At 44.5% G+C, this 20,000-nt stretch overlaps 1 protein-coding gene and 1 pseudogene across 2 annotated transcripts in view; both read right to left on the bottom strand.

Moving 5' to 3' along the window:
- Positions 1 to 2,213: 2,213 nt before the first annotated feature.
- Positions 2,214 to 2,936, bottom strand: LOC310792990 (N-acetylglucosaminyl-phosphatidylinositol de-N-acetylase pseudogene; annotated as a pseudogene). Its single transcript has one exon. The product of its transcript is annotated as an N-acetylglucosaminyl-phosphatidylinositol de-N-acetylase pseudogene (transcript).
- A 3,547-nt stretch (positions 2,937 to 6,483) lies between these two features.
- Positions 6,484 to 20,000, bottom strand: part of syt8 (synaptotagmin VIII) — a gene marked incomplete at its 5' end in the record, with an annotated part of 18,343 nt that continues 4,826 nt past the window's right edge. Inside the window, 8 exons of the mRNA XM_083654742.1 lie at positions 6,484 to 7,057; positions 8,367 to 8,500; positions 9,796 to 9,913; positions 11,509 to 11,676; positions 12,728 to 12,895; positions 13,926 to 14,021; positions 14,359 to 14,519; positions 17,609 to 17,761. Of these exons, the coding sequence (XP_083510868.1) occupies positions 6,812 to 7,057; positions 8,367 to 8,500; positions 9,796 to 9,913; positions 11,509 to 11,676; positions 12,728 to 12,895; positions 13,926 to 14,021; positions 14,359 to 14,519; positions 17,609 to 17,761 (1,244 nt within the window). The 3' untranslated portion in view covers positions 6,484 to 6,811. The remainder of the gene's footprint in view (positions 7,058 to 8,366; positions 8,501 to 9,795; positions 9,914 to 11,508; positions 11,677 to 12,727; positions 12,896 to 13,925; positions 14,022 to 14,358; positions 14,520 to 17,608; positions 17,762 to 20,000) is intronic.

Consider the following 20,000-nt stretch of genomic DNA (forward strand, 5'->3'; position numbering starts at 1 on the left):
ACTTCACCATTATTTCATTTACAAGAAGTTAACAATTAGACAGTGTATTAGAATTAGACCTTTCTCTGTTATCTCTCTACCTACAATACAGACAGTCGTAACATGACCCTATGGCCGTGATATAATGTGCATATACCATGGCCTGTCATGAGCTATTGCCTAGACAAGAGCTAGTCTTCCTGGGGTCCAAGACAACAGTATATTACAGACAAACAATGAAATACAATGCATAAGAATTAAGAATAATTGTACTGGTTGTACAATGACAATAAAACTTTCTGACTCTGACTCTAAATAAAAATGCAAGAAGAAAGAGTACAAATAAGATAAACACGTCTGTCACAGCTATTGATTATACAATTAAATTCAGTGATGTTTAATTGTGTTATTTGACTTAGATCAAGTGAGAAATGTATGTGTATATGCCTGTATGGACATGTTTTATGGGTTTGGAAACAGATTTAGGTTTCCCCTTTAATTTCCCCTTCACCAATCAGAAACCAACTTCAAACTTCAACTTCAAACTTGTGAACCGAACCGCTCTGGCTTGAAGAAATTAGTTGCTTTTACTAATAAATATTTGTTCAGTATCTTCATCTTCGTCATCATCCCTAGACTCTTGAGTGTTTTCCCAGCATGCAGCAGCGGGGTGATGATGAGGAGGGCAAGCGTCTAATGTGTGATGTGAAGTGGGCGGGACATTTGCATTTCAAAGAACCCCTTCAGCTCTTCAGCCGCGTCGGTCCATCCTTCAGGCAGATCCCAGGTCAGCTCGCCCTCCAGCTCCACCTCGCCCTCCAAGACTGTCCAACACCTGCCTGAGGCATTCTGTAGGTTTTAGAGAGAGAGAGAAAAAGGCCATTACAAGAAAAAGACAATAAAATTAAAGGAATAGTTCACACAAAAATCAAAATTCTACTCCCCCTCAGGCCAATTGAAACAGGTGAAATGTGTCAGTCCATATAACACAGGTCCATATAACTTGGTAGCAGCCTTCTCCAAAACAACTGAAGTCAATGGGGATGAGTTCTTTTATAGTTCCAAAACAAAAACTGCCAAACAATCACACTGTGAATAGAAATACCTATAAACTATGTGTTGCCAATCAGTCAGCTGTGGTTCATCAGATTGTCACTAAATGATGGTGTAAATATAGGTCATTTTGGAACTGTGAAGAACTGGTCCACTGGCTTCAGTTGTTTTGGAGGAGAAGGCAGCTATTGAGTTGTGCCAGCAAACTCCGTGTTATATGAACTAACTTCACCTGTGTTTACACTGGCATGAGGGGGAGGAGATGATGACCGAACTAACTACAGTATTCCTTTAAACCCAAGGGGGATGCTGGTCTGACATTTCCTATCATTCTGAAGGCCGTATCTTGGTGACATCATCTGTCCAGACCGATGTTTTATTGATGTGGGTCACAGTTGGCCCAGCAGGGCGGTGACTCGCCTCAAATCTCCCTGCCTGGTGAACAGGGATGTCACAGGGAGTGGATCAGACTGAGCGAGTCGCCACCCGCAGGTGTGTCCTTTCAAACGACGTGTGCTCAGTAAACTGCACTGCCTCACCCGTTGCACCACCGACAGCACCGCCACCTGTCTGACATCTAACAGGTGCACTTGTAGTGTGGTGGATGGAGTCTAGTATGTGAAAACATACCTTGGCGAATAAAATAATTCTGATTCTGATTCTAGTAGCATTCCCAAATACGCCACCTTCTGGCTGGGTATGGGATTGCTCTTTTTCCAGTTGATGGTAAAAACCCGATCTGGTCAGGTGGCACATGAGCTTGTACTGTGTGGGAGATGGCATGTTCCTTGGAAGACCATGAGGAAGAGGTCGTCTATGTAGAAGACCCGTATTCCCCGGTGGCACAGGGGTTCGAGCACTGCATCCACACACTTGGAGAAGGTGCGGGGGGCCAGGGCGTAACCAAACGGAAGTACATTATACTTGTAGGGGGTCCCCTGGAAGGTGAATTGCAATGAATTTCATGTCGTTTTTTTTAATCACATGGACAAAGTAGGCATCTTTCATATCCCGTGTTGACCCAGTCACCTGGTTGCACCAATGTCAGCATAGCTACTCAATCCAATCCTACAATTAGGAGGTATGGACTACAGTGTCTGGCTGCATACAATTGTAGTCATTATGCAGCCAGACTCTCGTTACAGAGTAACAATCATGCATCCAAATGTGGCTGACAGACTCTAATAGATCTTTAGGTTCTTTGGTCCTTGTGGGATCATTTGGAAAGTGTTGACGAGCATGTAACGTGAAAAGAAGATGTAGAGGTAACGAAACCACAGGAGTTGAGTACGATGACACAGCATGGCCCCCATGGCTTGCCTGTAGCCCTGTGAGCCTATACAGCAGAGGCATGAGGAGAAACAACTGAGCGGGAGCTCCAGGAGGGAGAGGTACTTCCTGAGGAGGCCAACAGTCTCCAAGGACAGCAAACAGCAGCTCTCAGGTACTTGGCCAGTGGAGCCGAGATGGCTGACCGCTTGGTGGATGGCTACGTGATTGGCATGGCCGCTCACTCCTCTTCTATCGAAGGTCAGCACCATGTTGAACGAGTGAGCTCTTATGTGCTTGGCGATTAGAGAAGAGGCCAGTGAAATGCTCCATTCTGCATTGGGGTCATCTGGAAGTTTTTTATGGTCCACTATGTTGACTCTGGAGGCTGGTATTCCCAACACGGCACAGCTTTCCAGAAGTTCCTTTTTGCGCTGAGGTCCTTGCTTGTAGCAATCTCCTGGAGATAAACACAGCACATGAACACATGCATTTAGTTCAACGAGTCTTAAAATCGCTGGTGCGAAGAACATGCATTCATCATCTGGGTGCGCAGTTACAACCAGAGCTCTGTTATCAATGCCATTAGTTTGCGATGTGACAAAGTGGTTGTCTCCATTTGATAAAGATTTCATTAAATGTTTCAACGACCTTTCGAAACTTTGCCGATGTCGATAGTAAAAAACGTCACAAAAGAGGAGTTTAATCAAGAGATCGATTATGACCACAATAATGAGTACAATTATCACCCCTAATAGCATTCCATCTATATAGTTCAGTCAAATTCCACTGGTCCTACTTATAGCCTCTGCAGGGAAGGATTTATGACCTCAATGATGATCACAAGGTCACAATGTCTATGACATCTGTCGAGTTATGTCACACGAGCAATTGTGATGTCATCAATGATGTTACTCGAGCAAGTGTGATGTCATTGGTGAAGATGTCATCAGTCAGTGATGTCATGGATTCGGACAAAGAGTACTGTCAGTTTCCGTATTTTTCGTCAGAAATTGTCGCATGTTTTAAAAATAAATACAACCTCATGTTCTGTCACTCATGTTTACACACTGACTCCGAAACCACCGTCCGTCATAAAATTTTTCAGAACAGGTTCAATTTTCTGCAAGCTGTTTGACCCCTCTGTGTTTTCAGATGACATGATAGATGATGGATAAAATAAAATAAAACGCATATGAAAATAAAACACGCACTGTGTGCAAACTGTACAACCGATAGCTGGAATAAAACATATTTCAGAACTTCCCACTCTCAACATCAAGTAAGTCAAGACGTAGTTGTAGCCATATTTGGATGAGAGGGGCTTTCCATCCATGATTGGCAAGCTGGACAGACATGGTCTGTGCTTTAAAAATGCTTTAAACATGTTTATTCATGCTGTAAAGTTGGGCATTTTAACATGGGGGTCTATGGGGATTTACTCCGTTTTGGAGCCAGCCTCAAGTGGTCATTTGAGTAACTGCAGTCATTAGTACTTGCGCCTTGGCGTCAATACAACCAAGCGAAGCTGCCTCCTCAAGTAATATGAGATGTGAATGGGGTTTAAATCCCAATTAAGGTGCTGTGGAGGTGCTGAGGCTGTGAAACCTCCCTGCCCGTCCCCGCCTGCAGCGCTCGCTCGGGGATGGGATAACGAGGCAGCCAGCCTCTGGAGCACCGACGCAGCACATCTGATGCCAGCGCTACTGAACTCATCTTAATTGAGACCTTTTTTTGTCTTTATTTATCTGGGGAAAGTTGACTGAACAGCAGGCTTGATTTCAGCCCCGCTCTGCTTCACATTCACCCAGTAACACACATTCAAGCACGGATCTACCATAGGAGCAACCTGGGCGAGTGCCCAGGGGCCCTCAATTTTATTTTTTATTTATTTATGTTTTGGTTGGGCTCATATGCCTATGTCACGTCCCACCCAAATGTGTCTAAAAGGCAGGAAGTAAAGACATTGATTAGAGCCCTGGGACTGGAACACCTAGAGTAAATGCCCGGGGTTCTAATCAATGTCTTGCTTGCACCTGTTTTACTTCCTGCCTTTTAGACACAAAATGGGTGATTTGGGTGGGATGTGAAATAGGCTGTCGGACTCCACAGGACTATGGCACAAAGCTATGACCAATCAGAATGAAGTAAAAATGGTTCCCAAGAAGATTACATCTCATGATTGATGGTTATTGGATGACTGTTTATATGTTTATAAAAAAAAACTTTTATATTGGCCAAAGCAATTGCAATTCAGCTATATTCAGAATCAGGAGAGCTTTATTTATCTATCTATCTATCAAATTGAGTAAGTGGGCGATATTTATGTTTGTATGTTTCAATTCTGTGTCCGGCCACAGCTACGCCATTTCAAGTGCAATCGGGCTGAAACTTTCAGGGGGTGTAAAGGGCACCTGATGTGATGTCATAAGGGCCCACACACAAGACTGATCAGTGATGTCACACACACAAGGAGGCATTGTGACAAGACTGATCAGTGATGTCATGGGGGGCACACACACACACACACACACACACACACTGATGATGTCATCAGTGATATCATAATGAGGCACACACACACACACACACACAAGGATGCATGGTGACATCACTGATGCAATCACATTTAGTGAGCAACACACACACACACGGAGGCATTGTGACATCACTGATGCAATAACATTTAGTGAGCATGAACACACACACAAGGCCTAGTGTGTGTGTGTGTGTGTGTGTGTGTGTGTGTGTATGTACAGTATATATATATATATATATATATAGCCCTATATATATATATATATATATATATATATAGGGCTAGGCTTGGGCCTTGGGTGATATTCAAAATTTCATATCACGATGCTGCTGTATGCGATATTACCGCTATTGGTCAGTGGGGTACCAAGACGCGTGTATGTTTTCTTTTTTTTTTATATAAAATAGTTACATTTCTAGGTTATCGATAATAATTATTGATAATAATTATACCACACCGTGGAAAATATTGTAATATTGTAATACTTTCCACCCCACAAACCCACCTACGCACGTCTGGTCCACCATCATCTTAAGGACTGAGGATCACTGCTGATCTGAGATCTGGACACAAGACACCTTTGAGAATACACAGTATTTAATACACATCACATCAAAGAAATATCTCCTCCCCCCTGAGGGGTGAATTTTGTTCAATACAATCCAGATAGGAAGGACCTGATCAGACAGGATTTGATCTTTTGCATGGTGGTTCACACACAAAAATACTAAAGGCTTTTGCACACCAAGTCCGTATTTTTCGTCCGAAATTGTCACACATTTCAAAATAAAAATTATCTCATGTTGTCTCACGTTTTACACAATGAGTGACTCCGAAACTTTCTTCTGTCATTAAAGCTTAATCGGAACAGGTTCGATTTTCTGTGTTTTTTGCATCAGTCAAAAGCCTTTTGCGAGCCGCTTCACCTGTGTGTCTCTATGTTTGGGGGAGAGAGACAGAGGACCAGTTGGACTCCAGTCTGAGCGGAGAGGCAGCGGCTCCCTCTACCTCACTGGCCCCTCTCTGCTCCCTCTCCCCAGGGAGCGGTGCTGCAGCACCCGGCCACAGCGCACCACAGCCGGCTTGCTTGCCGAGGTGAAGGTGAGCACGGAGCACCTGTCCAGTGCGATATGGTTACCATTCCCCGACCTGGCCATCTGCCTTCTCCAGTCCACATCACCGCTGCTGCAGATCAGCCACTGCTGCCTGTCAGTCATGTTGTAATGTGGATACAGGAGAGGACAGATATTTGTCTTGTATTGCGAATAGAATGACTAACATAATAATAAAATGCATCGGACTTAGTGTGCAAGGTTTTGGATAAAAAAAACGCATATGAAAGAAATGGACTCTGTGTGCAAACTCCCTTAATTGCTTTTAACATCTATTAAATATGGCACAGGGGAGGAAAAATGACACAGACGTGCGCTCCCCTGCAACGTATTTAATAAAAGATTTTAGAAACATTTCCACTTACAGATTGTTTTCAAGTGTGAACTACTGCTACAAAGCTGAAACATCATAGACCACATTAGAGTTTGATATAAAATGTCAATCTTTCATGTCAAATACAAAACTGTATTGTCTATTGCAGTGGTTCTGAACATGGGGTCCGGGGACCACCAGGGGCCTTTGAAGGGGTTCCAGGGGGTCCCCAGCAAATTGATAAACTTCACCATTATTTAATTTAAAATAATTATGCAATGGTTATTTTGATCATAGTTTCTATTATATTATCTCTGTGCCTACAATACAGATAGTCATGGAATTCTGGACAAAGTCAAACAGAGAACCTCATTAAACTTCGAAATTTAGGTGTTCTTGACATGAAACATGACGAGAATTACTCGTCTATTGTCTATCAGATGGATTAAATTCGATCCAGTATGCAAAATGCCTGGAAAGCACCACAGATTCTGTAAATGTTTTTTAAATGTTCTGAAAGCCAGATGTCCTCTGTCCAGTATCTTCTCAGAAGGTTTTGTTGGTGAAGGGGATCTTCATGGGGATCTTTTTCTTCAGGGTGAGGGTGGAGTTGACCTGTGCGGCCAGCAGCAGGCTGTGCCACTGGGCGACCGGGCGCCGTGGGTTGGACAGCATGTCGGCCCAGTGGCGCAGCTGGTTTCCTGAGGCGTCCACGCCCAGGAAGATCTTGCCCATGGCGTCGTTCCTGGTCATGGCGTCGTGGTCCCACACTGAGATCACCAGGTGCACCCTCTGTGGACGGAAGCCAGCGCAGGTCAACCCAAAGCTTCACAGCTAATGATGGATAGAAGTAACAATGATACAACTTCATAGCCAAACCTGATTGGGTAAAGTTGCCCTCAACTATTTTACGACCACTAGAGGCTGACAGAAACACATTTGTAGATAAAGCACAGCAAAACTACCGGAGCCTCCCAACCAAATTTTCGAAATCCAGGGTGATATAATCCACGGTGCTTCTGACTGGTTTGGGTTTAGCCATGAGGAGGTTGGGTTTAGGCATGAGGAGTGATCATTGGTTGGATTTAGGCATGAGGAGTGATGATTGGTTAAGGTTAGGGTAAAATATCAAGCCAGTCAGAGGTAGAGTAGGGCGGGTCATCCCCCTGCCACCCTAGATTTCAAAAATTGCCCCTGAGGACAAAGAATAAAGGCTAATAGCTAAGCTAATAGTACCTACGGAGAAGTGTCACTGATTATCAGTCTCGCTTTGACAGGTCTTTCTCCTACTGAAGGTCACATGTCCCACAATGACCAGTGAGGTAGGAAGCTAGGAAGTTTAGTTTAACAAGTTTACTGGTTTAAAAGATAACTTTTTTCCGCTTTACAACAAACTATCTATCTGAAATCGTGATACATGTGAAAAACGTCAGTTTTTTATGTTGTCTCTGTCTCTACTACTTCCTCGATCCAGTGGTACGAGGAAGAGTGCAGATCTTGAAGCTGCGCCGGCTCATATAGCTGTTATTAGAGCTACGGATTGCATTTACTCATTTTTGTATGCGCACATCCGCGGACAGTCGGATCGAGAGTGTTAACGATCCATAGCAGCTGGCGGGGAGTTTCTGCCGGCAGATGAACAGGGATCTCTCAGTGCATGAAACATTGAGTTAACATTGTTCATCTGCATATAGCAGCAAGGTTTTCCTTTACAAGTTTAGTTTAACAAGTTCACTAGTTTGCTTCATCGACTCCACCATTATGAGAAAATGTTCAGGAATGGGAGGGGAGACAGCAAGGGAGGAGCCAAGCTAGTTAGAATACAGGTGAAAAGAGCGAAACACCTGGCTGCCGTATGATTCGTTTTTGTGTGTGTGCTCAGATTCAAATTGTTTTTCTGATGTACGTACTGTACATTCATGTTTGAAAGTGACGTCTGATATCAGCTTGAGCATCAACCTATGAACGTTATGAATAATATGTGAATGTGAAGCAGGGTAGAGGGTAGTGACACAAACCTGACCCTTGATGAAAGACAACAACAAAAACATTCATAGCACTGGGGAGATTTTCTGAAACATTTCAACCCAGTGAGACTCACTTGGATCTGGTCAAAGGACACGTCGAAGGTGAAGGACTCATTGTAGTAAGGATTCAGCGTATTCTTTTTGACAGATGTCTTCTTTTTCTTCCACTTCTTTTTGTCCAAAGCCAGCTGCACCTTCACATATGGATCTACACACAGGGAGGGGGAGTCATTCTATTTATCATCTAGCCCTACTCCATGCACCTGCAATCTGCAACACCTATAAAATGTAGATACTATTTTAAACATTACAGTTTGGGGCAACACATTCTCACTCCCAACTCTCAGACTCTGACTCTCCGGGTAAGTTAAACAACGTGGCCAACGTGGCCAACGTGGAAATTGGCCAAGCACAATTCTCTTCTCATGACAAGAAAGTTTCAAGTTGAGAACGCTACAGGTCTGCCACTGCCACCCCTTCTCCCTAGGGCGACTTTTACTTATACTTAAACACCAGACTGTCTTTACGTTCAAGACGCCTCGCCTGCAAAATCAATGTCTGATGGGAGGGAGCGACCGGTCCGGAGGGGATCCCCAACCGTGTCCTGAAGGTCTGCGCCCCCAGCTGATCTTCAACTAGTCTCTCTCCCTCGGGTCTGTCCCCACCTGTTTCAAATCGGCCACCGTAATTCCCTTCCCCAAATAGCAGAAGGTAACCTGTCTCAATGTCTAGCGCCTGATAGCCCTGACGCCTATAGTTAGAAGTGCTTCGAGAAACTGGTAATATCCCTCACCCGTTCCATGCTCCCCTTCACCCTGGACCCCCTGCAATTCACATACTGCACAAACAGGCACACAGCAGACGCCATTGCCCATGTCTTGCACACTGGAAGATATGATGATTTGTTTGTGGACTACAGCTAAGCAACACCATAGTCCCCTCCAGGCTGGTCAGCAAGCTCCAGGATTTGGGCGTGAACACAGCACTATGTGACTGGATCCTAGACTTCCTGACAGACCGCCGGCAGGTGGTGAGAGTGGACAACTACATCTCTTTCCTGCTGACCGTCAGCATAGGTGCGCCGCAGGGCTGTGTCTCCAGCCCTGTCTGTTATGACCTCTACACCCACAACTGCACAGCAACTCCAGCCTCAAACACCATTGTGAAGTTCACAGAAGTGCGGTGGTGGTGTGGCTGATCTCCAATGACGACGCAGCCTACAGGAAAGAGGTGACTGCCCTGGAAGAATGGTGCCAGGCCAATCACCTCTCCCTGACTGTCTCCAAGACCAAGGACACCATCGTGGACACCCCCAATACTGAGTTTGGCCACCACGCCAAAATGACTTCATAGCCGAGAGCTGTTCCTGGGGGCTTGGTGTCACCTGAAAATGCTCTGAACATGTTTTGTTGAAAAGTAGCCTAAAAAACGGTATTGCCCCACAGAGACATGAATGTGTTGCAAATGAAGGTGCGTTTTCAGACTGAGTTGTTTCTGACTGACCTGAACACCCTCCAACGTCCATGCACTTCAGGTTTTTGGCCTCCAGGATCACCACAGTCAGCTTGCCGGCAGTGGGGACGTAACGCAGAGAGAAGCAGATCTCCCCGAGATTCTCCTCCTGCGTCACACAAATATTACCACACACACACACACACACACACACACACACACACACACACACTTACTTGACCAACCAACAGTATCAACTTATAGTGCTACTGGCCACAGCTAAAAACATCCACAGAGTTTTAGAAAGGTGCGTAATAAAAGTATATAGTCCCACATGTCATTTTGCAGTCACCTTTCGCCATGCAGTGTAAAGTTTCTGTTTAGTTAAAAAGTGGGTGGAGAGACTTCTGTCAGCTACAGTAGCATTCTGTAGCTAACAGCTAGCAGCTAGCACCAGCAGCTATGCTAACGCTAGTGTTGTAGTATTCGAGACCGGTCTTGGTCTCAAGATCACAATTTGATGGTCTCGGTCTCGTCTCGGACTCACCCTCCCTCGGTCTTGGTCTTGACTCGGTCTCGGACAAGCCAGATTTGGGATTTTATTTCAAGACCATTTGAGACCAGAACTGCAGTGAACTGCGCTATCTCATTTGGCCATACCGGCCATAATTGTGATAATTTTGTGCTTAATATGCATCCTAATTTCATGGGCAGATGTGGCCTTTCTTATCTCATAGCGCTAGTCGAGCTGTTTATGTGCTTTGCCTAATTTTGTCCCATGCGTGATGCCCTCGCGCTGCCTATGATTTTAGTGACACTGAACATTGTTTCACAAGTGAAAATAGTATAACATTTGTTGGAGGAGGGTCAATCATATTTTTCCAATCACTGGTGGAGGGTCAAGGAAAAATATATTTTGGTCAGAGAAGGGTCACAGCTTTTTATTTCAGAGCGCTCTGGCTTATTGAGCTGATGTGCATGCTCCACTTTCTTCTTCATGAAACTGTTTCTATAAACCCAAACCGCATTTTTGCGGGAATATTTGGCACAAATGGGTTCCTTTTGAAGCAGAAAGCAAAATAAATAGCCTATCAAATAAACGGGCTGCATCTAAGGGACCATTCATTATTTAGAAGGGGGGGTCACTGGAGGGATTTGGGTGCAAGACAAATCAACGATGAACTTGAGCAATACGATAAAATAATGTCCACACACTGAGCATATGCTCCCGATCAGTATATTATTAACGTTTCGATCAAAGGATCGGAGAAGGAGAAACAGATAGTTTACCATGCAACTCTTTTCATGTGTTTAATAGGGTTAGGTTTAGGGTTTAATATTTCTCGATTTGGTGAATCAGTGGTCGAGCGTGAGTTTAGGAAGCATTGTTATTCTCTCCTGTGGTTCCCCTATAATATCTCTATAATATTTCCATAATATTCCTGTAGGGACTTGTGCTGCACCATCTGGTCTGTGCTACTCAATAATGAGTTTATTCCTCATGTACGCTACGCATGCGGGTTGTTTCAAGTGAAGCAAGTGTAAGACCCTGTCTGGTCGGGAGACCATGCATGCACTAATTCACACGGTGTATGGCTGTGCCACAGCCCAGCCGACCAATGGTGAAACTTCATCACTCAGTGACTCACTCAGCGACTCAGCAACACTGGGGTTTCTCGAGTTGGCCGCCGTGCTGTCCAGGTAAAAACTGTCCATTGTAAAGGCATGTTCAGATTGAAAGATAAAGGCAGCTAGCGGTCTCACCTCGAACTTGGCGGGCTCTCCCAGCTCCCTCCACTCCTCGATGACGTGGTTCCAGTCGACATCGCAGAGCTGCAGCCTCAGCTCGCCGATCAGGTCGTGTTTGGAGAATCTGTCAAAGTCGAACACCTGCATCACCACCGTCGACGTAACCAGGGAAGTCTTCGATATCTGTGTGAAAAGACAGCTCAGGTTAAGAGACAATCAGAGGCAGAGACAGTTTTGACTGACAGGTATTTCCCAGATTTCCCCACCACAAGACAAAGATCCGGATGCTGAAAGATCTGTTGTGAATGATTTTTATTTGGGCTTCATGGAGTGTATAAAAATAATTGCCAATAGCCATCGTGACGTCATTGGTTTGTGGATTTTTGAAGCCTCGGGTTTACGCATCTTGTTTTTTTGGAGCCAGAAGTGACCATATTTTGCTGACTTATCAGCATAATAAAGTTGAAGTTGTCTGTGTGTCTGTCTGTCTTTTATGCACGCCCACACCGCAGGTCCGAACGTTTCAGCCAAAACGGCTGAAACGTTCGTTGTTGCTGCTGCCCGGTTTTGAGGAACTATTAAAACCTGTGAAAGGACATTTGGAGTGCTGGCTTTTTCTCACTACTGAACTCTTTGCTTGCCCTGCACCCAGTGAGTTTTTTAATCTATTTTGAGTGTGCTCGCTACCGGTGAGTTTCTCTTGTACTGGTTTTGGCGGATGATCCAGCATCTCCTTGCTTTGATGAGAGAGGGCCACACGTCAACATTGAACACAGTCAATAATGATCAGCAACCAATCAATAAACAATCAATACATTTTCACTCACAGAACAAAATCGTTTTTTTAACCAGGCAGCCTGGTTAAACAAAAACGGTTTTGCCTGGAGAGAGAGACAGCCTGAAAACATGTTTACAGCCTGGTCCAGGCTGTAAACATGTTTACTTCTGCTGTAAAGTTGGGCATTTTAACATAGGGGTCTATGGTGTTAACTCGCTTTTGCAGCCAGCCTCAAGTGGCCATTTCGAGGAACTGCAGTTGTTGGAACTTAACATGTTGGATTTAGCCCCGGGGTTGGAGCTTGGGCTTAATACATATAAAGTTGCTACTTGAATAATGCAAAAAGAAAAAATATATATAAAAAAGTAAAGTATTAAATAATTCCCATGGGGTTGCAGCTTGATATTTGCACAGAAAGCAGAGCAGTAAAGCTGGTGTTGTGATGGCATCATGTACCTGGAAGGTGAGTTGCTCGTTGAAGATGGGACAGAGCGTGCTCCTGAACACCTTGGTCTCACAGGTCTTGGTTTTGTCGGGCAGGATGTAAACTTTAACGTACGGGTCGGAGCTTCCTCCAACGTCCATGGCCTTCAGGCTGTCTGCCTGTTTGATCCCCACAACCAGCTGAGAGGGAGACAGACAGACAGACAGACAGACAGACAGACAGACAGACAGACAGACAGGCAGGCAGACAGACAGACAGACAGACAGGCAGACAGGCAGACAGACAGACAGACAGACAGGCAGGCAGGCAGGCAGACAGACAGACAGACAGACAGACAGACAGACAGGCAGACAGGAGCTCTCATCAGTTTGTAGACATCTAATGATGCAGCATTGAACACAGTCAGTGATATCAGTCCCTCTCTATACTGAGAGAGCTGTGTGAAAATTGTCTATTTAGGTGATTATGTTAATTAATGCTAATTATGCAAATACCAAATACAAGTTAGCATACAAGTTAGCATCCGGCAGTTTCTAAATGCTGGGGACCCATACTGTACATTTTTAACATAAAACCTTTCGGGTTCCTTAAGGGCTCTATAGTCTGATAGACTATTTGCAGATACTGTGATTTCCTTCTCACATTGAATTCACCATTAACTATTTACCTGAATAGCAGTTTATGATGTTATATGTAATCATTGTAATCCTTTAAAGAAAAGAAAGTCCGCACACAGTATAATGCTATCCCAGGCTTTAATTATCCCCTCCAACAATAATTGGAGATACAAATAATAATAACAAATAAGCACGGGATAGCATTATACTGTGTGCAGACCTTTCTTTTCTTTAAATCATAGTGTTTTGTGATCCAACACCAGTTTTTTGAGGAGTCCGGTGGATGTGCATATTTTTCCTTATCATTGTAATCCTTGACCATCAAAACATAGGGGTAGACATCACCTTTTCTGTGTTATCATGTGTGGTTCAGGAGATATGATGCTAAATACATCATTTGGTTATGGCAGAAAGTAAAATGGCTGCCACAAGGTGTTTTTGTGATGCCTCGGTCCCGATCTGAAAATGTTCAGAGCCCCAAACTGTACATGTGTACCAAGTTTCATGCTTTTATGAAAAAGTGAACATATCACCTGGACTATTCAGGGATCAATAAAGTTTCATGGCATCTTGTCCATGCTTGTCAGCTCACCTCTGACTGAGTGGTGATGTACTCCAGAGAGTAGAGCAGCTTTCCCCTGTACTCTTTGGCCGAGCCATAGTCCACGTCCTCTGCATCAGGCTGGACCTGGAAGCAATAAAATAAACACGATGACAGCTGAGGGTTGAAATGTCGTTGGTCGAGGGTTAATTAAGTTATGCCATGAGCTCAAAAGCATCTTAAAGTCTAATTTCGGACATCTTCAGTGACGTTACATTGACCAACTTAGATGTCTTGAGCTCATGGCATAGCGTAATTAACCCTCACAAAGTGGAATAGAATAGAATTTCTTATTTTATTTAGGCCGTTCCCCGACCCCCTTCTTGCTGCTACAATATCAGTGTTACTATAGGACCTGGGGGCGGGGGTACTGTAAAACAAGGAAGTGTAGAGTGCATCAAGTTTGACTTTGTGCCTGTCTCACCAGCGCCGTGCTGGTGTTCCCGTTCAGAGCCTTCATCTTGACCTGCTCCTTCCTCTTCCTCTTCTTGCCCTTGCAGCAGCACTTGACGCAGATGCAGAGGCAGCAGAGCAGCACCAGCAGCCCTCCGACCACCAGCAGGGTGTACACGGCCCAGCGCGGCACTGTGGACACAACAGACCCCGCTCAGGACCCAGACGTCTGGTACAACAGACCCCGCTCAGGACCCAGACGTCTGGTACAACAGACCCCGCTCAGGACCCAGACGTCTGGTACAACAGACCCCGCTCAGGACCCAGACATCTGGGACAACAGACCCCGCTCAGGACCCAGACATCTGGGACAACAGACCCCGCTCAGCCTAAGGACCCAGACGTCTGGGAGAACAGACCCCGCTCAGCTTACAGTTACAGTCCGGTTGACCACCGTGACCACAACGCCCTTACTGGCCACCATTTTATTTATCCGTCACACTCCTATGGCGTCAATTTCAGACGTTGTGGGAGTCACCAAAAAAAGGGGTACCCAGTTGGGAGTGAGAATGGATTGACAGATCCAAGCTGTAGTAAACTCAAAAGAGGGTTCGAGGCTCTCTGCTGTGACAGCAAAATTTTGAAGCCTTTATTCTACTTTGGCAATTTGAAAAGTTCCAATGGGCTGATGCGTTTCAGCCATACAGTCTCAACATTTAATGAAATTAATCTGAACTGTGGAGCTCCTTCGTGTTTGTGACAGAATCAGTTCAGACCAGGTTCCTTCCAGTAAAGGATTCGGCATGGGACATTGCCACCTGTTGGTCTCATGAAAAGGTTAATGCTTCCAGCTGATACAGTTAGCTTCAGGTTAGCTAACACTTCATCTGGGCCCTTCTTGAACTAACTTCTTTCTCTCTCTTTATAAAAAAACAAACAAACTACTAACTTAAACTTTACCACTATTCCTTCAGATGTTGTAGTTGTCATAGACTGTGTTGCATAGTTGATTGCTCTATTGCTGACAAAAATGTGTTATTGTAAGTCGCTTTGGATAAAAGCGTCTGCCAAATGACGTAATGTAATGTAATGTAATTTAAGCAGCTGAAACAGTTAGCTTCAGTTTAGCTAACACTTCAATTAAACATCTGATGATCTGAAACTGTTAGCTTCAGATTAGCTAACGCTTCAATTAAGCAGCTGAAACAGTTAACTTCAGTTTAGCTAACACTTCAATTAAGCATCTGAAACTGTTAGCTTCAGATTAGCTAACGCTTCAATTAAGCATCTGAAACTGTTAGCTTCAGATTAGCTAACGCTTCAATTAAGCATTTGAAACTGTTTGCTTCAGGTTAGTTAACACTTCAATTAAGCATCTGAACTGTTAGCTTCAGGTCAGCTAACACTTCAATTAATCATCTGAAACTCTTTGCTTCAGGTTAGCTAACACTTCAATTAAGCAGCTGAAACAATTAGCTTCAGGTTACGAATCTTTGAGGCGGATGCAATGACCCAGGTTCTCCTTCAGCTGATCCTTTCTGCTAGGAAACACATTTCTGGCACACAGGGTGATTTCTATGTTTAGACATTGTGTTTACTTCACTACATTTCATTCCGTCAGACTAGGGTTCACGATACTAGAATGACTTTGATACAGAGGGGCCCTGCTCTAGTCATCAGCCTATCAGAACACTTTTAGCTTGTTGAAGCAACAGAGACCCACCAATCATAGGGAGGCAAAAATCTGTAGTATTTTTGATTTTGCATTAGGTAAGAGAAAGCACTGCTGGTATCCGTACTGTTGCAAATGAGTATTATATCCGTTTCAAATTATTTATATCAATACTTATTGATAGTACTACAATATTGTTACCTGTTGCAAATGAGTATTGTATCTGTTAATTTTTTTTCATTGATAATTATTGATACTATCGTTACCTGTTGCAAATGAGTATCATATCCCTTTCACATTTTTAGTATTGATACTTATTGATACTGTCTTTACCTGTTGCAAATGAGTATTGTACCTGTAAAAAATCTATCAATACTTATTGATACTATCATTAGTTGTTGCAAATGAGTATGGAATCCGTTTCCATTTTTTATCGATACTTATTTCACATTCTTAATATCAATACTTATTGATACTATCGTTACCTGTTGCAAATCAGCATTGTATCCGTTTCAAATGTAATGTTTTGTATCGATATCAATACTGTCGATACTTTTGACAACTGTCAGACTGCTGTGATTGTCAAGGCAGCACATAACTGCCCCCCGTGCGCACGACCGCACGTAAACGTTGCAGTGAGAGCATAGAGCCTCAGTCTGGCTCTGACATGATGAAGCACGAGCACGAGCACACACACACACACACACACACACACACACACACACACACACACACACACACACACACACACACACACACACACACACACACACACACACACACACACACACACACACACACACACACACACACACACACACACACACACACACACACACACACACACACACACACACACACACACACAGCCAGGAGGATTACAGGAGATCAGCTGCAACCAGGGGAAACGGAGATGCAAGAAATTTGCCCCTGCTGGGGAATCAGATACAGCCGGGAACAGCTGCTGCTGCTGCGTGTGTGTGTGTGTGTGTGCGTATATGCCTGTGTGTGTATATGCGTGTGTGTGTGTGCGTGTGTATCATTTACAATCTCTAAACCTCATTATTCTGACTAAATTCCTGGGGATAAAGTGTCAAGTTTAACTACGTATTTATTTATTTTGGCTGGGGTTAGAGCAACTTCACTTGCATGTTGTACAAAGAAAAAATGTTGTCCCCCCTGCTGTCCCGGTCGTGGCTCCACCCCCTCTGCCGATCTGGGGAGAGTTGTAGACTAGCACATGCTTCCTCCGATACCTCCGCTTCTTTTCACCTGACAGAGAGAAGTTTCACTGGCAGGACGTAGCGCGTGCGAGGATCAGGCTATTCCCCCCAGTTCCCCTCCCCCCGAACAGGCGCCCTGACCGACCAGAGGAGGCGCTAGTGCAGCGACCAGGACTCCTACCCTTAATCCAGGTTCCAACCCGCAGACACAGCCAATTGTGCTTGTATGGACGCCCGACGAAGCCGGAGGTAAGGTGGGTGAGGACTGAGGAGTGTTAGGTGGGTGGGGTTAAGGGGCTGGGGTTAGGTTATGTGAGTGGGCTTAGGTTAGGTGGGTGGGGTTGGGTTAGGAGGGTGAGGAGGGTGGGGTTAGGTGGGTGACTCACAGGGGATCTTGCTGAACAGGTCATTGATGAAGCCGACAGCAGCATCGGGCAGGCTGGTGGTGGTGGCGTTAGTGAGGCTGGAGGCGGTGGTGGCGGCGGCGCGGGTGGGGGCGGGTAGAGGGTTGGCAGGCATGGTGAGGGGGGGGGTGAGGTCTGAAACAAGAAGGAGGGGTTAGTGCTGACTGGTACATACTGTACACACACACTACTGTTGCCCCAGTCTGCGCTCTACTGGTGAAGCAAAGCGTTACATTTAATCAGAAACAGTCACTGAAGTTAGTTGAAGTCACACATTACGGTAATGGATAGAAAAATAGTAAAAACAGCATTTTGACAGTGTGTTGCTGTTTCTGCAATTAAGCCCATGACACACCAATCAAACATCCTGCAACAACTGCCGACTTTCTCGTGGGCAGAACAAAAACAAACAAAAAACCAGTGAAATGTTCTATGTTCTCTCGTGATTCTGAATATAGCTCAATCGCTTGCTTTGTCAAAATAAAATTCTTCTCATAAGGATTTAAGAAACGTGTTTTAAGAAACAGAATAGACAATGCACTTCCTCAGGTCCCTTGGGCAATCTCGCGATGGCGGGACTGAGGCATTCTATATCCATATTTGATAGTCTATAGTGGCTCCTGGGCTACACCATGGACAAACAGCTGAGGGTGTGCTGACGGCAGAGTGATTCAGACTGAGATAAGACTCTGCCAGAGAGCAGAGACACTCGGACTGCTGAGCAGACCTGACGAGTCGATTTGGGTAAATCAACAGACCTGAGCAAACAAACAGCATAGGCAGCAAGCAGAGCCAGACATGAGTTATTCCTCCAGTCTGACAAAACCTCAACTAGTGTCAGTTTATGATGATGATGATGATGAGGATGATGACTATTATTATTATTTATTTTTGTAATTATTATTATTATTACAACAAGCGTCTTCCACATCGATTCTACTGAAATACATCCACACTTTAAAATGTTTAACGTTCGTCCTCGACTTGTCCCCGTCATGTCTCTCTCTCTGTCTCTCTCTCTCTCTGTGTGTGTGTGTGTGTGTGTGTGTGTGTGTGTGTGTGTGTGTGTGTGTATCTATCTGAGTGAGCCAGTGTGTCAGTGAGCTGGGATCCCCCGCTATACACATACACACACATCATGGATGAGGGAAGAGTGAAAATATCACTATTCCAGACAGTAGTCTATGACATAAGACATAAGACATAAGACTAATGTCAAATTCAAGAGGAACCGATAACAGACATCCTTAGGTTTGACCTAGTCTTGTTTGGAGATATTTTGACAAAGCGGAGCTCTCTGACTCAACTGACAGCCGACTCTGGAGACAATATATTTGTGGGCCCAAGTGGTGCAGGTTAGAGAGGTCTAGACGGGTCCAAAACGTCATGCCCAAACCCATAAGATCCAGAAATGTAGTACCCAGACCTGAACCGAATCCGTCTATTATTAGAAAGCTGAGACCAGGACCCGCAGAACGGGTAAATGTTGGACCCAGACCCGCAGTCGCTTCTTTAGAATGGTTTGGAGCCTCGGGTATTCGGGGGTTCAGGCATACCTGAAGACCTCTACTACAGGGATGATGAGAGAAATGATAGAGGAACAAACCCACCAAAGCGATCCTTTAACAAAGTATTTTACTCACTGGTGATGAGCTTTACAGAACTGTGGACATCTCAGTGCTGCAGCAGTGCCTCAGACTGAAGACAGAGAGTTACAGTAGTGACCCACATCACTCAGACAGGGGAAGGAAGTGACTGTGGACCGGACATTTCCCACAATACACCACTGCACTCAGACTGTTTGATCAGGCAGAGGAAGTGCCCCCCTCCCGTCCCACATGGCCAGTGCACCCCAATCAACATGGAACAAAAATAGTAATATCCATCCATCCATCTTCAACAGTGTTGTGCTTACTGTAACATATTACTTTCCCCAGTAACGAGGAGTGTAAGGGATTACATAATAATATTAGTTACTATTTCTCCAGTGCTGGCACACCACTAAAATTAAGTGTGGAGATAGGTCTGGCTATGCGAGGCTACTGCGTTGCCAGAACGCAATGCATTTTTTGTCCTATAGGCAAAAAAAAATAAAAAAGTATGCAGTTTGGCTGATTGTTGATGTCTCCTCCTGTTGTTCCAATAAAGTGGATTCAGTTCTAAAAGGAGTTAGCTAAATAAGTTGTATGTCACTTTTTCTGTGGGAGGTGGGGGATAGTCAAAGTAATATAATGAGTAATTACTTTTGGTAATGTAATATCATTACTTTTTAAGGAGTAATAAGTTAAAAGTAACTTATTACATTTCCTGAGTAACTTGCCCAACATCTTCAACCACTTATCCGGGATCAGGTCGCGGAGGTAGCAGATCCAGC

Source organism: Poromitra crassiceps (assembly GCF_964638095.1).
Source record: "Poromitra crassiceps genome assembly, chromosome: 18".
Lineage (NCBI taxonomy): Eukaryota > Metazoa > Chordata > Actinopteri > Beryciformes > Melamphaidae > Poromitra > Poromitra crassiceps.